General features: G+C 49.7%; 1 protein-coding gene across 3 annotated transcripts; it reads right to left on the bottom strand.

Moving 5' to 3' along the window:
- Window positions 1–507: 507 nt before the first annotated feature.
- On the bottom strand, window positions 508–17,299 carry S100A2 (S100 calcium binding protein A2). 3 transcript variants are annotated; one of them, XM_009432224.5, is made up of 3 exons: window positions 17,171–17,299; window positions 3,132–3,285; window positions 508–991 (listed from the first exon to the last, which is right to left on the bottom strand). In XM_009432224.5, the coding sequence occupies exons 2-3, from the start codon at window positions 3,273–3,275 to the stop codon at window positions 839–841; spliced, it is 297 nt and encodes a 98-aa protein (XP_009430499.1). In that variant the 5' UTR covers window positions 3,276–3,285; window positions 17,171–17,299; the 3' UTR covers window positions 508–838. The 3 variants fall into 3 exon arrangements, with proteins under 3 accessions (XP_009430499.1, XP_054527184.1, XP_001139552.1); XM_054671209.2 differs by lacking the exon at window positions 17,171–17,299 and adding an exon at window positions 6,097–8,061; XM_001139552.8 differs by lacking the exon at window positions 17,171–17,299 and adding an exon at window positions 4,902–6,059.
- Window positions 17,300–22,131: the final 4,832 nt, after the last annotated feature.

Here is a 22,131-nt window from a genome sequence, read left to right as displayed (position 1 = left end):
GGCCTGTATTTTTTTTTTTTTTTTTTTGAGACACAGTCTTGCTCTGTTGTCCAGGCTGGAGTCCAGTGGCCCAATCTCAGCTCACTACAACCTCCATCTCCCAGGTTCAAGCAATTCTCCCACGTCAGCCTCCCGAGTAGCTGGGAATACAGGCATGCACCACCACACCCAGCTAAATTTTTTGTATTTTTTGGTAGAGACGGGGTTTCACCATGTTGACCAGGCTGGTCTCGAACTCCTGGCCTCAAGGGATCTGCCTGCCTTGGCCTCCCAAAGTGCTGGAATTACAGGCGTGAGCCACCGTGCTCGGTCTAACAAGGAATCCTTTAAATAAAGCTTTGCGGGGTCAATTAGACTAATTCATATCTCTTGAGCAGATCCTGGTACAACTCATTACTTGCAGTATTGAATGTTAAGGTCTGTCCTTTATTCTGAAATTACACCTTTCCTCCTTTATTGGAATTTAAATTTTATCTTTTTATGAAATGATAGTGATGGTAGATGGTATTTGCCTTTTTTAATATCTTTATTTGACAAAATAAAAGTCAGCAACCTATCTCGATTTCCAATTTTTTGCTGGTGTTTGAAATTCCAAAATTGAGACCTAAAGCATAGCTCTGGCCTTGGAGAGATTTCCAGGAGAGTCAGAGCCCAGAAGGGAGCAGGATCCAGGAGGCCCTCATCTCCCAGCACTCCAGCTGAGCCAGACGGGTTATGGAACGTCACTGAGCAATTAAAATATTATCAACAGACAAAAAAAGTTTATTGAATACAAAACTCAAAGGCATCGAGAGTCCTGGGCCCAAGAGATCCATGGCAGGGAGTCAAGAGTTCTGCTTCAGGGTCGGTCTGGGCAGCCCTGGAAGAAGTCATTGCACATGACAGTGATGAGCGCCAGGAAAACAGCATACTCCTGGAAGTCCACCTGCTGGTCACTGTTCTCATCCAGGTTGCCCATCAGCTTCTTCAGCCCCTCCTCATCCACTTTCTCCTGAAAGTGACAGGAAATACACTCATCACCAAGCCAGCCCCAACCCCAGCTCCACCAAACACCCAGACCCTCACACATTCAGGTTGGTTCCCAGCTCTCCCTCCCCACTGGGCAGCTGGGTATAAGATGGGCAGGAGGCCCTGGGAGCTACCAAGAGGGCCCAGTGAGTAAGGAGAGAGACAGATACTCATTGGTGAGCATCTCCAGTGTGCCCTCCTCCTGGACACAGGGAGGACACTGGATGCTCCTCTGAGCACGCATCAGCTCGAATCCCACAGGAGCCCAGTGAGGTAGGTATCATCACCCCATTCTGCTGATGAGGAAACCGAAGGTTGCTGCTCCCCAACACCAGCCAGGTAGATTCAGAAAAGAACACTTTTTATTCTTTAAGACAAGGTCTTGCTCTGTTGCCAAGGCTGGAGTGCAGTGGCACAATCACAACTCACTGCAGCCTCAACCTCCTGGGCTCGAGCAATCCTCCCACCTCAGCCTCCCAAGTAGCTGGGACCACAGGCTCATGCCACCACACCCAGCTAATTGTTTATTTTTAGTAGAGACAAGGCCTCGCTATGTTGCCTAGGCTGGTCTTGGCAACCAGAGTGATCTCACTTTGTCACCCAGGCTGTATTATAGCTCACTGTAACCTTGAACTCCTGGGCTCAAGCAATCCACCCAAGTAGCTGGGACTACAAGCGTATGCCACCATGCCTGGCCAATTTTTATTTTTATTTTTGTAGAGATGGAGTCTTGCTATGTTGCCCAGGCTGGTCGAACTCCTGGGCTTAAGAGATCCTCCTGCCTTAGACTCCCACACTGTGGGGATTACAGGCATGGGCCACTGCACCCAGCTGAAAAACACTTTTTTAATACTAGCCAAAATAATTAGAAAAATTTAACCAGCCACAAAAACAAAATTAAAAAAAGGAAAGTAGGACCTGCCTCATGTGTTCAAAGCCTGACACCTAACTTTGGGAATCACCAATGAGTCAGTATAGGGAGGGTGAGGGACAAATTGAAGGTTGATGCATTTCTCCACAAAATGTCCCAGACTATATATCTTAGCTGGGCTTTTCTATCCCTACATACTTTCTTAGTTTGGCATATAAAAATGGAAAGAGGTCAAGCACAGTGCCTCACATCTGTAATTCCAATACTTTGGGAGGCCGAGGTGGGAGGATTGCTTGAACCCAGGAGTTCAAGCCCAGCCTGGACAACATAGCAAGACTCCATCTCTACAAAAATAAAAATTGGCCAGGCATGGTGGCAATACTCCTGTAGTTCCAACTACTTGGGAGGATTGCTTGAGCCCAGGAGTTCGAGATTACAGTGAGCTATGATCCAGCCTGGGTGACAGAGTGAGATCTTGTCCCCCCACCACAAAAAAAAAAAAAAAGGAGTCCGGGCACGGTGGCTCACGCCTGTAAGCCCAGCACTTTCGGAGGCCGAGGAGGGCAGATCACCTGAGGTCAGGAGTTCGAGACCAGCCTGACCAATATGATGAAACCCCGTCTCTACTAAAAATACAAAAATCACTTTGGGAAGCCGAGGCAGGTAGATCACGAGGTCAGGAGTTTGAGACCAGCCTGGCCAATATGGTGAAACCCTGTCTCTACTAAAAATACAAAAATTAGCTGGGCGTAGTGGGATGCGCCTGTAGTCCCAGCTACTCAGGAGGCTGAGACAGGAGAATTGCTTGACCCCTGGAGGCAGAGGTTGCAGTGAGCTGAGATCGTGCCATTGCACTCCAGCCTGGGCAACAAGAGGGAAACTCCATCTCAAAAAAAAAAAGAAAAGAAAAGAAAAGAGAGAGAGAGAACGTGCCAGTGCTGTGTGATCTTGGGACAATCACTTTTCCCTTCTGGGCTCTGGTTTCTCAAGTCTCCAATGACAGGATTAAACAGATGGACTCGGAAGGCCCTCACAGCACATGGTTCTCTGGAATGCTGCAGGAAACAGCCATTAATTAAGCACTCCCACTTGGGCCTCATTTCCACTCCAGTGGAGCCATGAAGCTAAAGTGGGGAGAGGGCTGGGCCCCACCCTGGCACCTGCATCGACAGGCACCCGGAACTGGGGGAGAGATTTAACCTGCACCCCCACACTCACACCAGGACCTCCCCCACAGGCCTGTGCCACTCACCCCCACAAAGCTGGGCAGCTCCTTGTGCAGAAGTTCCTTCATTTCCCCTTTACTCAGCTTGAACTTGTCGCCCTCTTGGCAGGAGTACTTGTGGAAGGTAGTGACCAGCACAGCCAGCGCCTGCTCCAGGGAACTGCACATCATGGATCTGTGGCTGCAGAGGTGCCAGGTGATGGGTACACTGCTGAGGCTCTTGGGGCCTTAGCTCAGCCTGTAGGATCCACTTCTGCCCTATGCCCCCAAGCCACCTCACAAAACCCCTCTCTGAATGGGAAGGCAGGGGCTGCATCTCCCCCTCAGACTGTGGTTCCCTGAGGCCGGAGGCGATACCTCCACCTCACCCTGAGGGCAGACGCTAAAGCTTCCCTTGTGTCTGGGAGTCACCAAGCCTCCTCTGATGGCACTTGGGACACCCCACTGAGGGCAGGGCTCCCCATTTTAGTGTCTGCCAGAAGGGAAATGACAGGGTGACCAGAGTCCCATTTTGATGGCATCTGCGCAGGCTCTGGGGAGCAGGGCCACATGCACCGGCTGGCAGATGGGGGCTCCTGTGCAGTCTGGCAGGAGCCATGGCTACAGCCTAGGAGCAGGAAGCTCCCTGAAGGAGTCGTTTCCCTCCTTAGACTCGGGACTCCTGAAGCCAGAGGCGTCTCTCTCTGCCATCTAACTGGAAGCTCCCTTGGGCAGGAGTGTTTCTTCTCTCAGACTAGGAGCTCCCAGAGGGTGGGGAATGTGTCTCCCCTCACCCTGAAGGCCCCTGAGCCTCTAGGCAGACAGGGGCATGGATAGGGTGGGGGCAACTTAACATTCTCTCCACCAGGAAGGATCCTGTTGGAATTAGAATTAAAGATATGAAATGTTCATTGCCTTGGGATCAGGATGGGACAGACCTCAGCGGCAAGGCCTCTGAGAATACTCAGACCAGCCTGGAAAGGTTAGGCAGGTTTCAGGGTGAGGCCAGAGGAGCTATGCCAGAGGCAGGGCATGCCCTGGGCCCATCATGCCAGCCCTGCCTTCACCGAGGCAGGGGGCAGAGCTTTGCTGCTTGGGGCCATGACCCAGGCAGAGTCTTGAGACCCCTGCCTCTTGCACCTTAGTCCTGCTAGAATCCAGGACTTTGCAAAAAAAAAAAAAAAAAACTCAGGATTCTTTTTGCAGCAACGCCCACATGCACACCCCCTGCTCCTAGGCCTAGACCCCCAAAGAAGGGCCCCTAGACTGAGATATCCAGGGGAGGGCCTCAGAGCAACCCCTGCACTGAGACCTCACAGAGGAACCTGGAGAAAAACCCTTCAGTCGGCCGGGCGCGGTGGCTTACTCCTGTAATCCCAGCACTTTGGGAGGCCGAGATGGGTGGATCACGAGATCAGGAGATCGAGACCATCCTGGCTAACATGGTGAAACCCCATCTCTACTAAAAATACAAAAAAATTAGCCGGGCATGGTGGTGGGTGCCTGCAGTCCCAGCTACTCGGGAGGCTGAGGCAGGAGAATGGCGTGAACCTGGGAGGCGGAGTTTGCAGTGAGCTGAGATCGCACCACTGTACTCCAGCCTGGGCGACAGAGCGAGACTCCATCTCAAAAAAAAAAAAAAAAAAACCCCTTCAGTCAACACTTCAGCACTTCACAGAGAGTTCTTCCAAGGGGGAAGGCCTAGAGAGGCCCACACTGATCCCACCAGGGAAGCCGGAATGAGAGAACTGTGGAGACAAAGACAGAGACCCACGGGGATCCTCCCCACCCTGCCCTCAGCAGGACAGAGGTACTCACCAGACCAGGTGGCAGAGACAGACCCAGGAAGGAGAGCAAGGCAGCCAGGCTCCCAGGGTGAGGATTTATATGTGGGCTCCACTGGCCCCCAACTTGGCATTTTAAGGAAACCAAACCTGCCTCAACCTGATCCCACCAAACCCTGGCCTCTTGCCATTCCCACTCATTCCCTCCCAGCCCCCTCCCTCCCAGAGAGTGCCAGCTCCACCACCAGCTGGGGGAGGGCTCTAGGCCAGGTCAAGGGCAGCCCCTGAGCCCACCCAGGCCACAGTGGGAAGTGGGAGGTGTCGTGGGGACTGGGCATCCTGGACCGGGGTGAGGGGAGGCAACCCCTGCTCTGGGGCCTGGAGACTGGTGCCAGGCCTCATTCTCATGACATGCCTGTGAGTCACAGCCCACTCCTGTGTGTGAGGCTGTGAGCACATGCTAAGACTTCATGGTCCAGTGCTCGTGTACATACATGCGCCTGTGTGTGTGAGAGAGAAGCAACCTGGGGCCACCCTTAGGAAGCTGGGGGCCAGAGGAGGCAGCTGGGGGACATCAGGAGGAGAAGGACAGGACTGACTTCAGGGCATGGATGAAGTGGAGTGACTTTTAATGGCCAGCACCAGAATACCTCTTAATGAGGTAATGAAGTAACTAAGTGTGCTTAGAAATACCTGGGAAGGTCCCTCCGTGTAGGAAGGTGTCTGGAAGGATGGGGAAGCAGTGAGAAATGGGGTTGCTCTACACACAGCCGCAGTTGGGCTGGGCAACAGTCTGTGGGGAGCGTAAGGAAGTCCCGAGTAGTTAAAGGCTGAACAGGAAAACTTTGGCCTCCTCTTCTCCAGCTTGAGGGCTGGGTGGGTGGGTAGGGGTACATCCCTACCCAAGGCTGAAAACACCAGCTGGACAGCTTCCCAAGTCAGAGTCCAGGCCTGAAGCACAGCCCTCAGCCACAGCCCTCTCTCACTGCCCCCCACACACATGTCCTCCCCAGACCCAGAGAAAGGCAAACACTGTGGCCATTCAGAGCCCAGCCCAAGGGAGGGCTGCCCACTCCCAGGGCCCCTTCCTCCTTGGCCCTTTGTCTATCCCAGCCCGTCTGGGCATCAGGGCACCGCCCTTCCTGTGGCCCAGCTCCCCTCCCTGCTCCAGATGTCGAGTAGCTTCTTCCCCTCCCCCAGCCCCTCTACCTCAGCCCTACGTGACTCACCCGAGGTTCCAGGCCCAGATGCCCAGGCAGTGACTCAGCGGCACACCCTCCTCCCCCAGGGCCAGGGCAGCAGCAGTCCCAGAGCAGTAGGTGGAAGCCCCAGCCCAGCCTGGCAGGGAAAGCACTGGCACAGAGACCCCAAACAGGCCCTGCCAGGAGGAGCTTTGGATAATGACATGGCAGGAGGATCAGACTGAGAACAGGCTGGTCCCTTCCTGGCGGTCACCGTGTGACTTGGGGGCCAGCCTGAGCAGTGTACATGAAGTCAGGCCTTGGGGCCCCCAGTGTCCTCTTCTACACCTTGGCACAGCCACCGAGTGTCCCTTGCTCCCCTCAGTACTTGAACCCCTCATGCTACTTGTCTTCCCATCGAGGCCTACTTCAAGTAGAACTCGGAATAAAAACCCTTCACACTGAGGGTGAGGGACAAGGGAGCGCAATGCATCGATTTTCACAGCCATTCTTTCCTTTTAACTAAGGGCCTCCACAGGGCCTTCCCTACTCAGAAACTGCAGTGCATCCCCATGGCTGTCCCTTAAAGCCAGGCGGTATGTTCTCACTCATAAGTGGGAGTTGAACAATGAGAACATATGGACACAGGGAAGGGAACACCACATACCAGGGCCTGTGAGCAGTTGCGGGGAGAAGGATGGGGGCAAGGGGAGGGAGAGCATTAGGACTAATACCTGATGCATGCGGGGCTTAAAACCTAGATGATGGGTTGATAGGTGCAGCAAACCACCATGGCACATGTATACCTATGTAACAAACCACATTCTGCACATGTATGCCAGAACTTAAAGTAAAAATAAAATTAAATTAAATTTAAATTTAAAAATTTTAAAAAGCCTGGCAGTGAGGCGCTCCAGACTCGGCCTGCTGCTGCGTGTCCCTTAAACACACCGGCACATGCAACTAGTGTGGCCAAGACCCTCGGCTTGCGCTGACCCCTCTGTTCAGAACGTGCCCACACATGCCCATGCCCTCTATCCTGCTGAAATCCAACCCACCCTTCAAAGGCCACTGCAGGGAGCCTTCCCAGGGCCCAACCGGATTCAGTGTCTACTTGTTCTGTCCTGTACAAAGCGCCCCTTTTGCCCTTTTTGTGTGTACTTAGAGCATTCTGATTTTGACTGAATCACTTGTGTACTTGTTTTCTCTCAGCCTCACCCCCATATGGTGAGCTCACCGGTCTTACTCATTTCTGCATGAGGTAAGGGTCTCGCCCACACCAGGTGCCAACCAGTGCTTACGGCTACCACATGGCAACAGGGGTCACTGGAGGAGTGCTTAGGAGCAAGGGAGTCCTTCTCACCCCGTGAAATCACACCACTGACTATGCTACGAAATAATCACCTCTCCTCTGGATCCCAAGAGTGGAACCGAGACAACGGGTCGGAAAAGAGCTTCAGAGAGCTACAAATCCCTGAGGAGTGACAGCAGGAAACTGCGGCTCCCAGGACCCAGTGAGGGAGTTGAGCAAACCCCCCAGTGGGCAGAGACGGAGACAGGCAGGCAGACAAAGAAGACAAAGAGTCAGTCAGATGGAAAAGCCAGGGAGAAAAACAGAGACAGCAGCAGAGCCGCGGGTCACTAGGGTCAGCTCCTGAAGGCCTGTCCTTAATCAGGTGTCTCTGTCTCAGGAACTGAGGCTGCGACTGCGCCCATCAAATGGCCATATACCTGACACTGGTGATAATCGTATTCATTTGCCACTAACTTGCTGCGTAACCTTGGGCAACTCCCTCCCCCACGGCAGGGCAGGAGAGTTGTACGGAATGGCCCCTAGAGTCCGATCCCAATCCCATTCTCACATTCTCCAGCTGTCTACAAAGGCAGAGTAGTCAAGACACAAGCAGGCCCTGCGGACATCCAAAGCAGTGACTCTGCCCCGGCCCAGCCTCAGGAAGCTGGGTCCTCACATTCCATCCACCCCATCTCCGGGCTCCAGGTGCCAGAAATTTTCCACCAGCGGCCACGCGGGATTTTGCCCAGCTGCTTCGTGCCCTCTGGTGGCTAAGGCGTGTCATTGCAGTGCCGGCCTCCTGTCATCCTCCCTTTCTTGTCCACCAGACCCTCTGGCGCCCTGCTTACGACTCAAACAGGAGACAGTGCTGATTCATTTCCAAGCGGCCTTCCTACACCCACACCTGCTTCACATAGATGAGGTTTCCCGGACAGTCCCTGCCCAGAAGCCCAGGTGGATGTCTGAGACGGCAGCCAGATACCTGGAAGCCATTTTAAAAGCCTAGGGATATGGGTACTCGGGAGATAGGAGGCGGAAAGACCACTTGAGCCTGGGAGTTTGAGGCTGCAGTGAGCCATGATGGTGCCACTGCACTCCAACCTGGACGACAGAGCAAGACCCTGTCTCAATCAATCAATCAATGCAAGCCTAGAGATAAGGGCAGGAGAAAACCAGGGGACAGAAGTGAGGGATTGGCCACTGCCAAGTTTTGCCCACCCACCCCCTTTCCCCAGGCCGTTCAGGGGAAAGAGAAATGGCCTCACTGTGGGGGCCACAGGTTTAGTTTAAGTCCTGACATTGCCTCTGGCTTACTGTCTGACTGTCGACCTTGGTTGAGTGGTGCCACGAACCTAAGCTTAAACGTTTTCAGCAGAAGGACCCCCTTTATTATGCCCCGCCCCACAAAATAAGTTCTGAGGTATTCTGTCTTAGCAAAATGCATTAAATAATTTATTTCCCCTGTTGTACTAGTTGGATCCATAAGTGTCTCCCGGCAGCATGACCAGCATGCAAGGACCCACGTTATCACATTGGGTTCAGGTCATCCTGGATTTGTCACTCACAATGGGCGTGTGCATATCCTTTGCTGCGGGGTGCAGACTGAAATTTTGAAGCACTCGCTGTGCGTCAGGTGCTCTCTGTACATTACCGCATTTAATTCACACAACAATAAGATGGAATAAGATGGAATAAGATGACCCCCCTTCACAGAGGAGAACACTGAGACTCAAAGTCTGCCAAATTCACACAATTAGTAAGGGGTGGGGAGGCATGACGAACACAGGTGGTCACAACGTTAAACCTTTTCTAGAAGCTCCAATTATCCCCCGATAACCCTGAGAGCCCTAAAATTTCATTTCCATTCAGACCAGCCTCAGTCTCTCTGCCCATCCTCTCTCCACCCCACACTCAGCCTATCTGTCTCATTTCTCAACCTCAGCAGGCGCCAGAAGCCCATCTTCTCCCCATCTCTGATTCTGGCATCTTTTCCTCTTGCCTTCAAATGCCCTGTGGACTGGATTCTTTTTAATTTTTGTTTACTTACTTATTTGAGACATAGTCTCACTGTCGCCAAGGCTGGAGTACAGTGGCACCATCACAGCTCACTGCAGCCTCATGTGATCCTCCCACATTAACCTCCTCAGTAACTGGGGCTATAGGTGTGCGCCACTGTGCGCATCTTTTTGCATCTTTTGTGGTGATGGAGTTTTTCGCTGTGCACCTATTTTTTGCATCTTTTGTGGTGACGGAGTTTTTCGCTGTGCACCTATTTTTTGCATCTTTTGTGGTGATGGAGTTTTGCCATCTTGCCCAGACTGGTCTTGAACTCTTGAGCTCAAGCAATCCTCCTGCCTCGGCCTCCCAAAGTGCTGGGATACCAACGTGAGCCACCATGCCCAGCCTAGCCCGGATTAAATATAAATATAAAAGAGACTGGGCATGGTGGCTCACACCTGTAATCCCAGCATTTTGGGAGGCTGAGGCAGGCAGATCACTTGAAGCCAAGAGTTCGAGACCAGCCTGCCCAACATGGCAAAACCCCATCTCTACTAAAAATACAAAAATTAGCTGCGTGTGGTGGCGCGCACCTGTAATCCCACCTACTCAGGAGGCTGAAGCACGAGAATCGCTTGAACCCGGGAGGTGGAGGTTGCAGTGAGCTGAGTGACAGAGTGAGACCCTGTCTCAAAAAAATAATAATACAATCAAATAAGCTTAAAAGAACCATTTCTCATTGTCCCACCTCCTCTTGGCTTCCCCTTTGCCACACATAACAACACCATCCACCCAATCACCCAAACCAGAAATGTGGCTGTCCTCCTGTCCTCTAGCCTCCTGCTTCCCCCGCTCTGCCCTCCAGATGTTGGTCAGTCAACCTATTGTTTCCACCTTCTAAATACCACCCAGCTTTGTCCACACTGCCTTAGGTCCCTCAGCATCATCTTGCTCCTGGACTACTGCAAACACATCCCAACTCCCCTCCCATCTCCATCCTCGCCCCCCAACTCTAACCCCTTCTCAGCTCTCCCACCAGAGTAACCTTTCTAAAATTCAAATCTGAGCATGTCAGCCCAGATTCAAATGCTTAGTGAACCCCCATAACTTTCAGAAGAGATGGCATGCCTTTGCTGGCACAGCAACTACACTGATGTGCATGCCGCGCCCTTCTGTGCTTCCAAGCACCTGCCTATGCCTCACATTCTCTTGAAAAGCCTTTCCTCAGGAGGTCCACCTGTCAATCCTAATCACCCTTTAAACTCAGCTCAAAGGTCATTGCCTCCATGCAGCATCCCGGTATCTACTTCCCAGCCTCGCACCTGCTAGAGCAGAAGAGTATGCACACACACATGCACACACACAGCTAGTGTTCCTCCTGCAGCCCCTTGCCCATCGCTCTATCCCTTTTTTTCTTTTTTCTTTTTTTTTTTTTTTTTTGAGACAGCGTCTTTCTCTGTCACCCAGGCTGGAGTGCAGTGGCGTGATCTCGGCTCACTGCAAACTCCGCCTCCCAGGTTCAAGTGATTCTCCTGCCTCAGCCTCCTGAGTAGCTAGGATTACAGGCAGGCACCACCACGCCCAGCTAATTTTGTATTTTTAGTAGAGGTGGGGTTTCTCCATGTTGGTCAGGCTGGTCTCGAACTCCTGAACCTCAGGTGATCCGCCCGCCTCGGCCTCCCAAAGTCCTGGGATTACAGGCGTCAGCCACCACACCCAGCCCCCATTATTTCTTATGTTTAATTGTGACTATATATGTGTCCCTCCCACTAGACTGGGCTCCTAAGAAACAGGCACTGAGTACTGTCAATGCTCCATATCCCAGTGCCTGACACAGAGGCACAAGTGCTGTCCGTCGTAACCACCATCCTCTCTCCTCCCTTCAACACCACTTTTCCAGATATGCTCTAAATCCTCCACCTCCACCCCCAGAACCTCCTGAAAACTGACTTGCTACCATTCTACGGAACCAGCTTTCTCCTACGTCACCAGAAACTCTTCTTGCCAATGCCAGTGTTTTGGGGAGGGAGCAATCTAACACCCTACTCTCAAAAGAGTTCTTCAGCAGGGAGGAGCCACCCACTTCTCTCTCCACCACTCTCTCCTTCTCCCAAAGGAAGAGGTGCGACTGAGGGATAGGCTCTGAGCAGGCTCAGCTCTGCCCCTTCTCACTGCAGCTTCCTCTTCCCAGTCAGTCTGCCCCCCGGAAAGACGTGCCCTGCATCCTGTGCTCCCCACCTGCACTGATGACCCCACCACCGCAAGGGTCGGCAGCTGGGCAGTTGCTATCTAGAATGAGCTACAAGGAAGGTCCATTCAAGAAGCAGCGGGAGAGGAATAGAAAGATCTTTCCGGCCTCAGCTCCAAATTACATTCGCTGGTCCACAGCTAAGACTTGGAGCCCTGCTTGAGTACTTTTTCCCAGAACTCAAAAGAAAGAAGGATGTGGCCGGGCATTGTGGCTCACACCTGTAATCCCAGCATTTTGGGAGGCCAAGGTAGGTGGATCACCTGAGGTTGGGAGTTCGAGACCAGCCTGACCAATATGGAGAAACCCCATCTCTATTAAAAATACAAAATTAGCCAGGTGTGGTGGCGCATGCCTGTAATCCCAGCACTAGAAAGCTGAAGCAGGAGAATTGCTTGAGGCCAAGTGTGAGATCAGCCTGGTCAACAGAGTGAGCTAAACAAAATAATAATGATAATAATGTCAGTGTATCATAGTTCCTGAGTTCTCACGCCTGACACCTGGCTCGAGAACACAGGATATTTCCACCCTGGCCTGCCAGCTCCTCATGGTTTCCCACAGCTAGAGGCCGCTGCTGTCCTGGCAAGGGCATAGGCCTGGGTATAAGGCAGGCTTGAGTCTGAAGCCAAGCTCCACTATTTGCCAGCATAGAGGACCAAGAAGGAACAATGTCACTTGGTAAAACTGAAACTGGTGCTAACAGGGATCAACATAAATCAGGGTGATTCACAGTCTTCCCAGAAACACCCAACTTGAGAGATGCATTCTGTGTTCTGATAAATCCAAGTTACTTTCTAAATCTTAGAAAGGGACTAAGGGCAGCTTCAGAAAAAGAAAAATGACTCAGGAGAGTGGGTGGTGATTTGTAGATTTGTAATATTATAGTGTGTTGCTCATGAGGAAGTGGTTTAAAGAAAGACATTTTTGGAGATCAATATGTAATACTAGGAAATGGTTATTGCAAAGGAATTAAGACTTTGGATTCTGGATTTGAATCTTGACTCCACCATATTCTAATTCTGTCAATCAAGATCTTTCAGCTAAAAGAGACAGAAGTTTAATTCAAGCTCACCAAAGTAAAAAGGTGGTGTATTGTGTTACATTGCATTAAGGTCACTGTGATAATTCACAGGATCAATAAACCACAGCCATGGGGACCAGAATGAGGAACTCAACACCATCCATCCATCCATTCTTCTCTCATGCTGTTTGTGTCTTTTTGCATGTGGGCATCACCCTTAGTATAGCATAGCAGAGCCTCTCCAAATAATGAGGAATGTGGCCACAGACTGCTCCAGATTTGTAAACCCATTATCTATATATTAATCCAGAGAAGAGCGCTGATTGGCCCTGCTTGTCTCATATACTTAGCCATGGGCCAATTTCTGTTGCCAGGGAGATGGAGTGCTATGATTTGCCAGTGTGGTCAAGGGTCTCTTACTAAAAATAGGAAGCAAGTTACCACAGTTACTACACTCACCATGTAACCTTACAAACGTTACTTAACCTTTTCCTGAGCATCAGTTTCCTCTTCTGTAACATGGGAATACTATTGCCCACTTCACCTATCAAATGAGATAACACATTTGTATGTATGTAAAGTATAGGGAGGACTCAGTGAGTGTTATTACATGTATCAATAGAAGAAGAAACTGTGGGCCGGGCATGGTGGCTCACGCCTGTAATCCCAGCACTTTGGGAGGTCGAGGCAGGTGGATCACAAGGTCAGGAGTTTGAGACTAGTCTGGCCAACATGGTGAAACCCCAACTCTACTAAAAATACAAAAATTAGCCGGCATGGTAGCACACGCCTGTAATCCCAGCTACTCAGGAGGCTGAGGCAGAAGAATCACTTGAACCCAGGAGACGGAGGTTGCAGTGAGCAGAGATCATGCCACTGCACTCCAGCCTGGATGACAGAGCAAGACTCTGTCTCGGAAAAAAAAAAAAGAAAAGAAAAGAAAAAGAAACTAACATATACTTAGAGCCAGTGTCATGGCCAAGATGGGGCCATCTGATGTATCAGCAACATAGAACCATGACCAAACCCCACATCCACTAAAATACAGGGATCATGATCTACTCCTGGTTTCCCTGTCAATATTTATTTATCCTTTGAGCCCACTTTTTGTCATCTGAAAGTATCAGGTGTTAGTTTAAGAAAAATAGTAAAGAAAACCTTAAAATTGAGAATAATCTGTTAATTTGCTACATTATTTCTCCTAGTTTGGAAATGCCCATATTTTTCTCATTATAATTGGTAAAACATCTAAGTCTAGCTTCAAAAGTAATGGACTTTGATGACAGCTTGCCTGATCCAGTTCAATGCTTCCCCCCATTTCAAAATAAGAAACTGGCTCTCCCCCCCCCCCCTTCTCCCTCTCCCCTTTCCACGGTCTCCCTCTGATGCCCAGCCGAAGCTGGACTGTACTGCCGCCATCTCTGCTCACTGCAACCTCCCTGCCTGATTCTCCTGCCTCAACCTACCCAGTGCCTGCGATTGCAGGCGCGCGCCCCCACGCCTGACTGGTTTTCGTATTTTTTTGGTGGAGATGGGGTTTCACTGTGTTGGCCGGGCTGGTCTCCAGCTCCTAACCGGAAGTGATCTGCCAGCCTCGGCCTCCCGAGGTGCCGGGATTGCAGATGGAGTCTCATTCACTCAGTGCTCAATGTTGCCCAGGCTGGAGTGCAGTGGCGTGATCTCGGCTCGCTACAACCTCCACCTCCCAGCCGCCTGCCTTGGCCTCCCAAAGAGCTGAGATTGCAGCCTCTGCCCGGCCGCCACCCCGTCTGGGAAGTGAGGAGCGTCTCTGCCTGGCTGCTCATCGTCTGGGATGTGAGGAGCCCCTCTGCCTGGCTGCCCAGTCTGGGAAGTGAGGAGCGCCTCTTCCCGGCCGCCATCCCGTCTAGGAAGTGAGGAGCGTCTCTGCCGGGCCGCCCATCGTCTGAGATGTGGGGAGCGCCACTGCCCCGCCGCCCCGTTTGGGATGTGAGGAGCACCTCTGCCCGGCCGCGACCCCGTCTGGGAGGTGAGGAGCGTCTCTGCCCGGCTGCCCTGTCCGAGAAGTGAGGAGCCCCTCCGCCCAGCAGCCGCCCCGTCTGAGAAGTGAGGAGCCCCTCCGCCCAGCAGCCGCCCCGTCTGAGAAGTGAGGAGCCCCTCCGCCCAGCAGCCGCCCCGTCTGAGAAGTGAGGAGCCCCTCTGCCCGTCCAGCCGCCCCATCTGGGAGGGAGGTGGGAGGTCAGCCCCCACCCAGCCAGCCGCCCCATCCGGGAGGGAGGTGGGGGGTCAGCCCCCAGCCGGCCAGCCGGCCCGTCCGGGAGGTGGGGGGCACCTCTGCCCGGCCGCCCCTTCTGGGAAGTGAGGAGCCCCTCTGCCCAGCCGCCACCCCGTCTGGGAGGTGTACCCAACAGCTCATTGAGAACGGGCCATGATGACGATGACGGTTTTGTCGAATAGAAAAGGGGGAAATGTGGGGAAAAGATAGAGAAATCAGATTGTTGCTGTGTCTGTATAGAAAGAAGTAGACATAGGAGACTCCATTTTGTTCTGTACTAAGAAAAATTCTTCTGCCTTGGGATGCTGTTGATCTATGACCTTACCCCCCAACCCGGTGCTCTCTGAAACATGTGCTGTGTCCGCTCAGGATTAAATGGATTTAGGGCGGCGCAAGATGTGCTTTGTTAAACAGATGCTTGAAGGCAGCATGCTCGTTAAGAGTCATCACCACTCCCTAATCTCAAGTACCCAGGGATACAAACACTGCGGAAGGCCCCAGGGTCCTCTGCCTAGGAAAACCAGAGACCTTTGTTCACTTGTTTATCTGCTGACCTTCCCTCCACTATTGTCCTATGACCCTGCTAAATCCCCCTCTGTGAGAAACACCCAAGAATGATCAATAAAAAATAAATAAATAAATAAAAATTTTTAAAAACGAAAAACAAAATAAGAAACTGGCTCCCTACAGGATGATAGACACACACATCATCAACCAGGCTTACTCAAGCAATCCTTTAAGCTCATCCACCTCCAGGCTCTCCATTCACCAACCAGCCTCTGGTTTGCATTTGGATTCTCAAAGGGACTTTACTTCTGGGAAGAAATTGAGCTAATTCCTGGAATGTTTGTGTTTATGTTGTGGTCATAAAGATGCACAATAATTAGTCTCTCAGAACAAAAGCATCCCTCAGTGAAGTGATAAAGAATGACCTTCTGAACCTGCCCAGCTTCTGGCTAGATAAACACCTGTTCCTAAGAACGAAAGAAGAGGCCAGGAGCAGAGGTGCACACCTATAATCTTAGCACTTTGGGAGGTTGAAGCAGGAGGATTGCTTGAAGCTAGGAATTCCAGACCAGCCTGGACAAGATAGCGAGAGCCCATCTCTATGTATAAAAATGAAAATTAAAATTTTGTAAACTATATCTATATATAAAAATTAGCTGGGCATGGTGGCTCATGTCCATAGTCCCAGCTACTCAGGAGGCTGCATCAGGAGGATCACTTGAGCCCAAGAAATCAAGGCTGCAGTGAGCCATAATTGCACCAACGCTCCCCAGCCTAGGCAACAGAAAAAGACCCTGTCAAAAAAAGAAAGAAAAGACAGGAAAGAGGGAGGGAGGGAAGGAGGGAGAAAGAGAGAGAAAGAAGGAAAGAAGGAAAGGAAGGGAGGAAGGAAGGAAGGAAGGAAAGAAAGAAAGAAAGAAAGAAGGGCAGGCGGGCAGGTGCGGTGGCTCATGCCTATAATCCAAACATTTTGGGAGGCTAATGCAGGCAGATTGCTTGAGCCCAGGAGTTCAATACCATCCTGGGCAACAAAGTAAAACCCTATCTCCATAAAAAACACCGTTTACCCAGGCATGGTAGTATGCACCTGTGGTTCCAGCTACCCAGGAGGCTGAGGCGGAGGATCGCTTGAGCCCAGGGAGCAGAGGTTGCAGTGAGCCAAGATCACACCACTGCACTCCAGCCTGGGTGACACAGGGAGACCCTATCTCAAAAAAAAATAAAAAAGAAAAGAAGAAGGGAAAAAGAGAAGGCAAACAGGCAGGTAGGCAGGAAGAAACTAAAATTTGCTGAGTGCTTATACTGTGTAGGCATTACACTAAGTACTGTACATTTATTATCTAATTTACTCCTCTCAACCATTCTATAATGTGGGCAATGTCTGTGATTAATAGACCAGGAAACAGAAGCTCAGGGGATTAAGTGTAGAGCTGGGATTTGAACTCGGATTGGCATGACTGCACAGTACCGCTCCGCAATCACCCTGGCTCTGCCACTCCTTCACCCAGAGTTTCTTCTCCAGCCCCTTCCCCAGGTCCTCTTCCTTCCTCTACCCCAGCTGGTGGAGCTAACGTTGGTCCTCTAAGCTTTTCTCTCTTGCTTGCTTCCCTCTGTCTCCTTTCTTTTTCTTCCTCTTTCTCACAGCATCACCACCCCTCAGTTTATTTATTTATTTTAATAGAGATGGTTCTTGCTATGTTGCGCAGGCTGGTCTTGAATTCCTGGGCTCAAGTGATCCTCCCACCCCAACTCCCCCCAGTCCTCCACCCACCCACAATAGCTAAGACTGTAGGCACTCACCACCACGCCTGGCCACACCCCTCGGTTTACACAGCTCCTTAAAGGCGTTTGAATCTCCACTCCACCAGCTCCGCCCTTCCAACCCCAGGCTCTGCCTGTGAGCTCACTGCTCCCCCGTACCCCAGCTCCATCCCATCATCCAAGCCCCAATGTGTATCATCTCTGTCTTGCTCTGTAGAAACCCAGATCCAGCCAAGCAGCCACTGAGCACACACCAAGTGCTGCTGGGTTTTCCTTGGAAGCTCGCCTGGCTGACCCGTTCTCTCTGTCCCCAGAGCTACTGCCTCACGCCAGCCAGCCTGTCCTGGGACAGCAACCTCCTGGCAACCTCCTGGCTAGCTTCTCCTTGGACTCCAGTCTCTCCCTTCTTCATCCATTGTGATTATAGCTCTTTGTTCTGTCACTCACTTGCTCAAAAACCTTTTGGGTCTCTCCACAGACCACCACATCGTTTAAACTCTTCAACACGGTTCTCAAGGATAAAACTCTCTAATTCATTCTCTATTCATGTACTTGACAAATGGTTATTAAGAACTGACATTGGACTAGATAGAGCCTGCAGAGAGATTGGTGAATAAAACAGACATATTTTCTGCCCTGGCGGAGCGTATAATCAACTGGGAGAAGAAAGGGGGAAAATATATAATTACAAGTAGTAGTAAGTGCTATTAATACAAATAGGTGTGATGATGGAGAACCATGGGGGGCCCCACGCACCCACCTGGGTACAGTCAGGAAAGGGGCTTGCTAAGGAGGAGGGCTTTCATCTGAGACTGAAGGATGAGGAGTTACTCACTCAGGGAGCAGAGCCCATGAGCATTCCAGGCAGTGGCCCTGGGATGGTAAAGAGTTTGGTACATAAAGAAAGTAAAAGAAGGCCAGTGTGGCTGGAGCATGGATGGAAAGAGATAGAGAATGGCACAGGGTGGAATTGGAGAGATGAGCAGGGGTCAAATCATGCAGAGCCTTGTAGGCTGATGTAAGGAATTTAGGTTTTTTCCTAACTCCAACAACAGGCCAGCGGAATGTCATTCCATTCAAATGATGGAATGACATTATCTGATTTAGGACTTAAAGATGACTCTAGGGAACTCCCAACAAAGGATGGAAGATTAGATTCTTTCTTCAACCTTGGGACATCACTAAGAATAATCAAACAAAACAAATAGAGAAAGGGTAAAAAGCCATGGTTAATGAAACTGATAAAACCCCAAGCTACAAATCACAAAAGGCATCTGCCGAATGTATCTCTGCAGGGAGCTAAGCAAGGACATTCAATGAGAGCAGAACATGCCACCCAAGCCCTTGGTGGAGCGCCCCGTGAAAGGAACCTACCTATTTGAGGTTGAGAAGAGGCTAAGGGAGAGGTCTCCCTGAGGAGACCGACTTTGACACCCCAAGACAGCAGGGAAGGGGGAGCTTAAGAAGAAACAATGCTGGCATGACATTCCTATTGCCTTGTCAGGGACACCACCAGAGATGAACTGGGATAAAGCAGGAGAGGAGACAGAGAGTGTCAGACCACATTCCACCAAGCTTTGCTGTGATTCAACCTGGGGAAGCTGATTGGAAAAAGAAGAAAGAAAAGTTTTGCTGTGAAGCAACCCTGTCTGCCAAAAACCAAAAATGAAGAAAAGATGTATTCCCCACCCTCTACCGCCAAGTACCATGAAAGCCCACTACACTTCACTCCACTCTACCACAACACCCTTCAGCAGATAACTAGCCCCACTCCAAGTAAATAATAATCAGAAAGGAATTAACTTGGGAACTTTGCTTTTAAATGCTCTTTTAAAAATGAGAGAAATGGGGCAGGTGCGGTGGCTCACGCCTGTAATCCCAGCACTTTGGGAGGCCAAGGCAGGAGGATGGCTGGAGCCCAAGAGGTCGAGGATGCAGGGAGCCATGACTGTACCACTGCATTCCAGCCTGGGCCACAGAGCAAGACCCTGTCTTAAAAAAAATAAGAGAGAGATAAATGGAGGAAAGAAACATAAGCAGCAAAAAATGAAGTATAATTATCAATATATCCAAATAAACTCAGGAAGAATTCTGACAAATACTTCTAAAGGAAAAAAAAACCTCATATAACATGACCTCTTCTTTAAAAAATAATTTTTAAAATAAACTCCTAGCCTTGAGCAATCCTCCCTTCTCAGCCACCAAAAGTACTGCGATTACAGGCATGAGCCACCGCACCCAGCCTTAAAAATAATTTTTAAAATGAGATACAAAGTTTCAGAGAAAAGATTATATAGCAAAAGAAGGTGAAGAAGAGAAAATTAGCAGATTTTAGAAAATAAATAAAAGGGAAAAAGTAAAACATTTCAAAGTTGAAGGCCATTTTTTTTTCTTTTTTCTATTTTCTGGCTTCTATAACTAAGAAGGTCACTTTTTTATTTTTTTGAGACAGAGTCTCGCTCTGTCACCCAGGCTGGAGTGCAGGGGCATGATCTCGGCTCACGGCAACCTCCACCTGCCCAGTTCAAGCAATTCTCCTGCCTCAGCTTCCCACGTAGCTGGGACTACAGGCATGCACCACCACACCCACCTAATTTTTGTATTTTTAGTAGAGTCGGGGTTTCACCATGTTGGCCAGGCTGGTCTCGAACTCCTGACATCAGGTGATCTACCAGCGTCAGCCTCCCAAAGTGCTAGGATTACAGGCGTGAGCCACCGCGCCTGTCCAAGAAGGCCATATTTTAAAATAGAATAAATGCAATGGAAAAAAAAAGACTATAATGGATAAATTTCTGAAAATCATAAAAATGAAATGGAAGAACACAACAATGAAAATAGCATTATAGGAAGAATGAGAAATGTGGGAAATAGAAAAATCCAAATGATTTATAATTGATATTTTTGAAAAAGAGAACAAAGCATACGATAATGAATAAAATAATCTAAAATAAATACTTTCAAACATAAAATAAATAAAATAAAATAAATACTTGACTCCAGATCTAATGGACACACCCACCTTTTTTTTTTTTTTTTTTTTTTGAGATGGCCTCACTCTGTTGCCCAGGCTGGAGTGCAGTGGCACAATCATGGTTCACTGCAGCCTTGACCTCCCTGGGCTCAGGTGATCCTCTCACCTCAGCCTCCAAGTAGCTGGGACTACAGGTGTGCACTACCATGCCTGGCTAATTTTTATTTTTATTTTATTTATTTATTTTTTTAAGACCGAGTCTCACTCTGTTGCCCTGATTGGAGTGCAGTGGCGCCATATCGGCTCCCTGCAACCTCCGCCTGCCGGGTTCAAGCGATTCTCCTGCCTCAGCTTCCCAAGTAGCTGGGATTATAGGCACAAGCCACCACGTCCAGCTAATTTTTTATTTTTAGTAGAGATGGGGTTTCAACATGTTGGCCAGGCTGGTCTCAAACTCCTGACCTCAGGTAATCCGCCCGCCTCGGCCTCCCAAAGTGCTGGGATTACAGGATTGAGCCACCACGCCCGGCTAATATTTTTTTGTAGAGACAGGGTTTCGTCATGTTGCCCAGACTGGTCTCGAACTCCAGGCTCAAGTGCACCACTGACCTTGGCCTCTCCAAGTGCTGGGATTACAGGTGTGAGCCACTGTTCCCAGCCAGGCACATCATGTTCTAAGAAAAGAAAATGATCCAGACTTATCAAAGCCAAGACATATTCTGATAAAGTTATTGCATTAAGGAAAAATAATTAGACTTCCATTTCTATCGATTATTTTTCTTTTCTTTCTTTTTTTTCTTTTGTTTGTTTGGTTTTTTTTTAATTTTCAACAGGGGCTTCTGCAATAGAATCTATCTGGTTAAAACATGACAGTGATACTTTTTTTGTTTCACAGCTAAGTTCACATTAAAGTAAAGAAAACCCTTCTAGGCCCAAAGCGAAGGGGAAACTAAAAACCAATTAGGCGTGAGTTAATGCTACAGCTGTTCTTCGGAAGGGACGGTTTCTAATCTCAGAAAACAAGGGGCTTCAGTTTTCAAGGACCAATCGTGAAGAGATGGGTCCTTATAACTGCAAGTATCTGGGAATCTGAAAGCCACCTTACATGAAGCAAGGTGCCCCAAGTACCACTTTCTTGGTGAAAGAATGGGCTGAAAGAAAAAACCTCTCATGAGCAAAATGAGATTTCGAGGAAGCTTGTACGTCTTCGCCTGGGCTCTGGATGGAGAAAGTTTTCTTAGAGAAATTTTAACCTTGGGCCTGTCTTCATGCAGATTTGGGATTTTAGTTTACATGGCTGGCATGGTTCAGAAAACCCCCCAAGCCAAGAAATCAACATAAAAAGTAATACTAAACTGGTTTTGGCCTTGGGGCACTTGGGAAAAGCAAAACAAAATTAATTTGAAGACTTATACTCTTAAACCAGATTAACCAGGATTCCCCCAGCTAAAGCTGAGGTTGACATTTTTTAAATTAGATAAAATAGGCAGCTTTGCAGGAAAAAAAATTATATATATGTAAATTTTATGTATATGTAAATTATTTATATGTAAAACTGACCAACATTGACTAAGAAGGAGAAAATCTGAAGACCTATAATCATTAAAGAAATTGATTAGCAGTATAAATCTACCTCACAAAGATAAAATTGATGGTTTTCATAGACAAGTTTACCAAATAAGAAAAAAAAATCCTTTTCCACGGTCTCCCTCTGATGCCGAGTCGAAGCTGGACTGTACTGCTGCCATCTCGGCTCACTGCAACCTCCCTGCCTGATTCTCCTGCCTCAGGCTGCCGGGTGCCTGCGATTGCAGGCGCGCGCCGCCACGCCTGACTGGTTTTCGTATTTTTTTGGTGGAGACGGGGTTTCGCTGTGTTGGCCAGGCTGGTCTCCAGCTCCTAACCGCGAGTGATCCGCCAGCCTCGGCCTCCCGAGGTGCCGGGATTGCAGACGGAGTCTCGTTCACTCAGTGCTCAATGGTGCCCAGGCTGGAATGCAGTGGCGTGATCTCGGCTCGCTACAACCACC

This window comes from Pan troglodytes, chromosome 1 (assembly GCF_028858775.2).
Source record: "Pan troglodytes isolate AG18354 chromosome 1, NHGRI_mPanTro3-v2.0_pri, whole genome shotgun sequence".
NCBI classification, from domain to species: Eukaryota; Metazoa; Chordata; class Mammalia; order Primates; family Hominidae; genus Pan; species Pan troglodytes.
The sequence above is the reverse complement of the archived record's forward strand: the minus strand, read 5'-3'. Positions and strand labels throughout refer to the sequence as shown.

Bases quoted from the DNA above. Each gene is read 5' to 3' on its own strand.
- S100A2 (XM_009432224.5), bottom strand. From the start codon at position 3,275: ATGATGTGCAGTTCCCTGGAGCAGGCGCTGGCTGTGCTGGTCACTACC. The intron at 992-3,131 runs GTGAGTGGCACA...TGTCACTTTCAG, and splicing joins AGCTGCCCAGCTTTGTGGGG to GAGAAAGTGGATGAGGAGGG.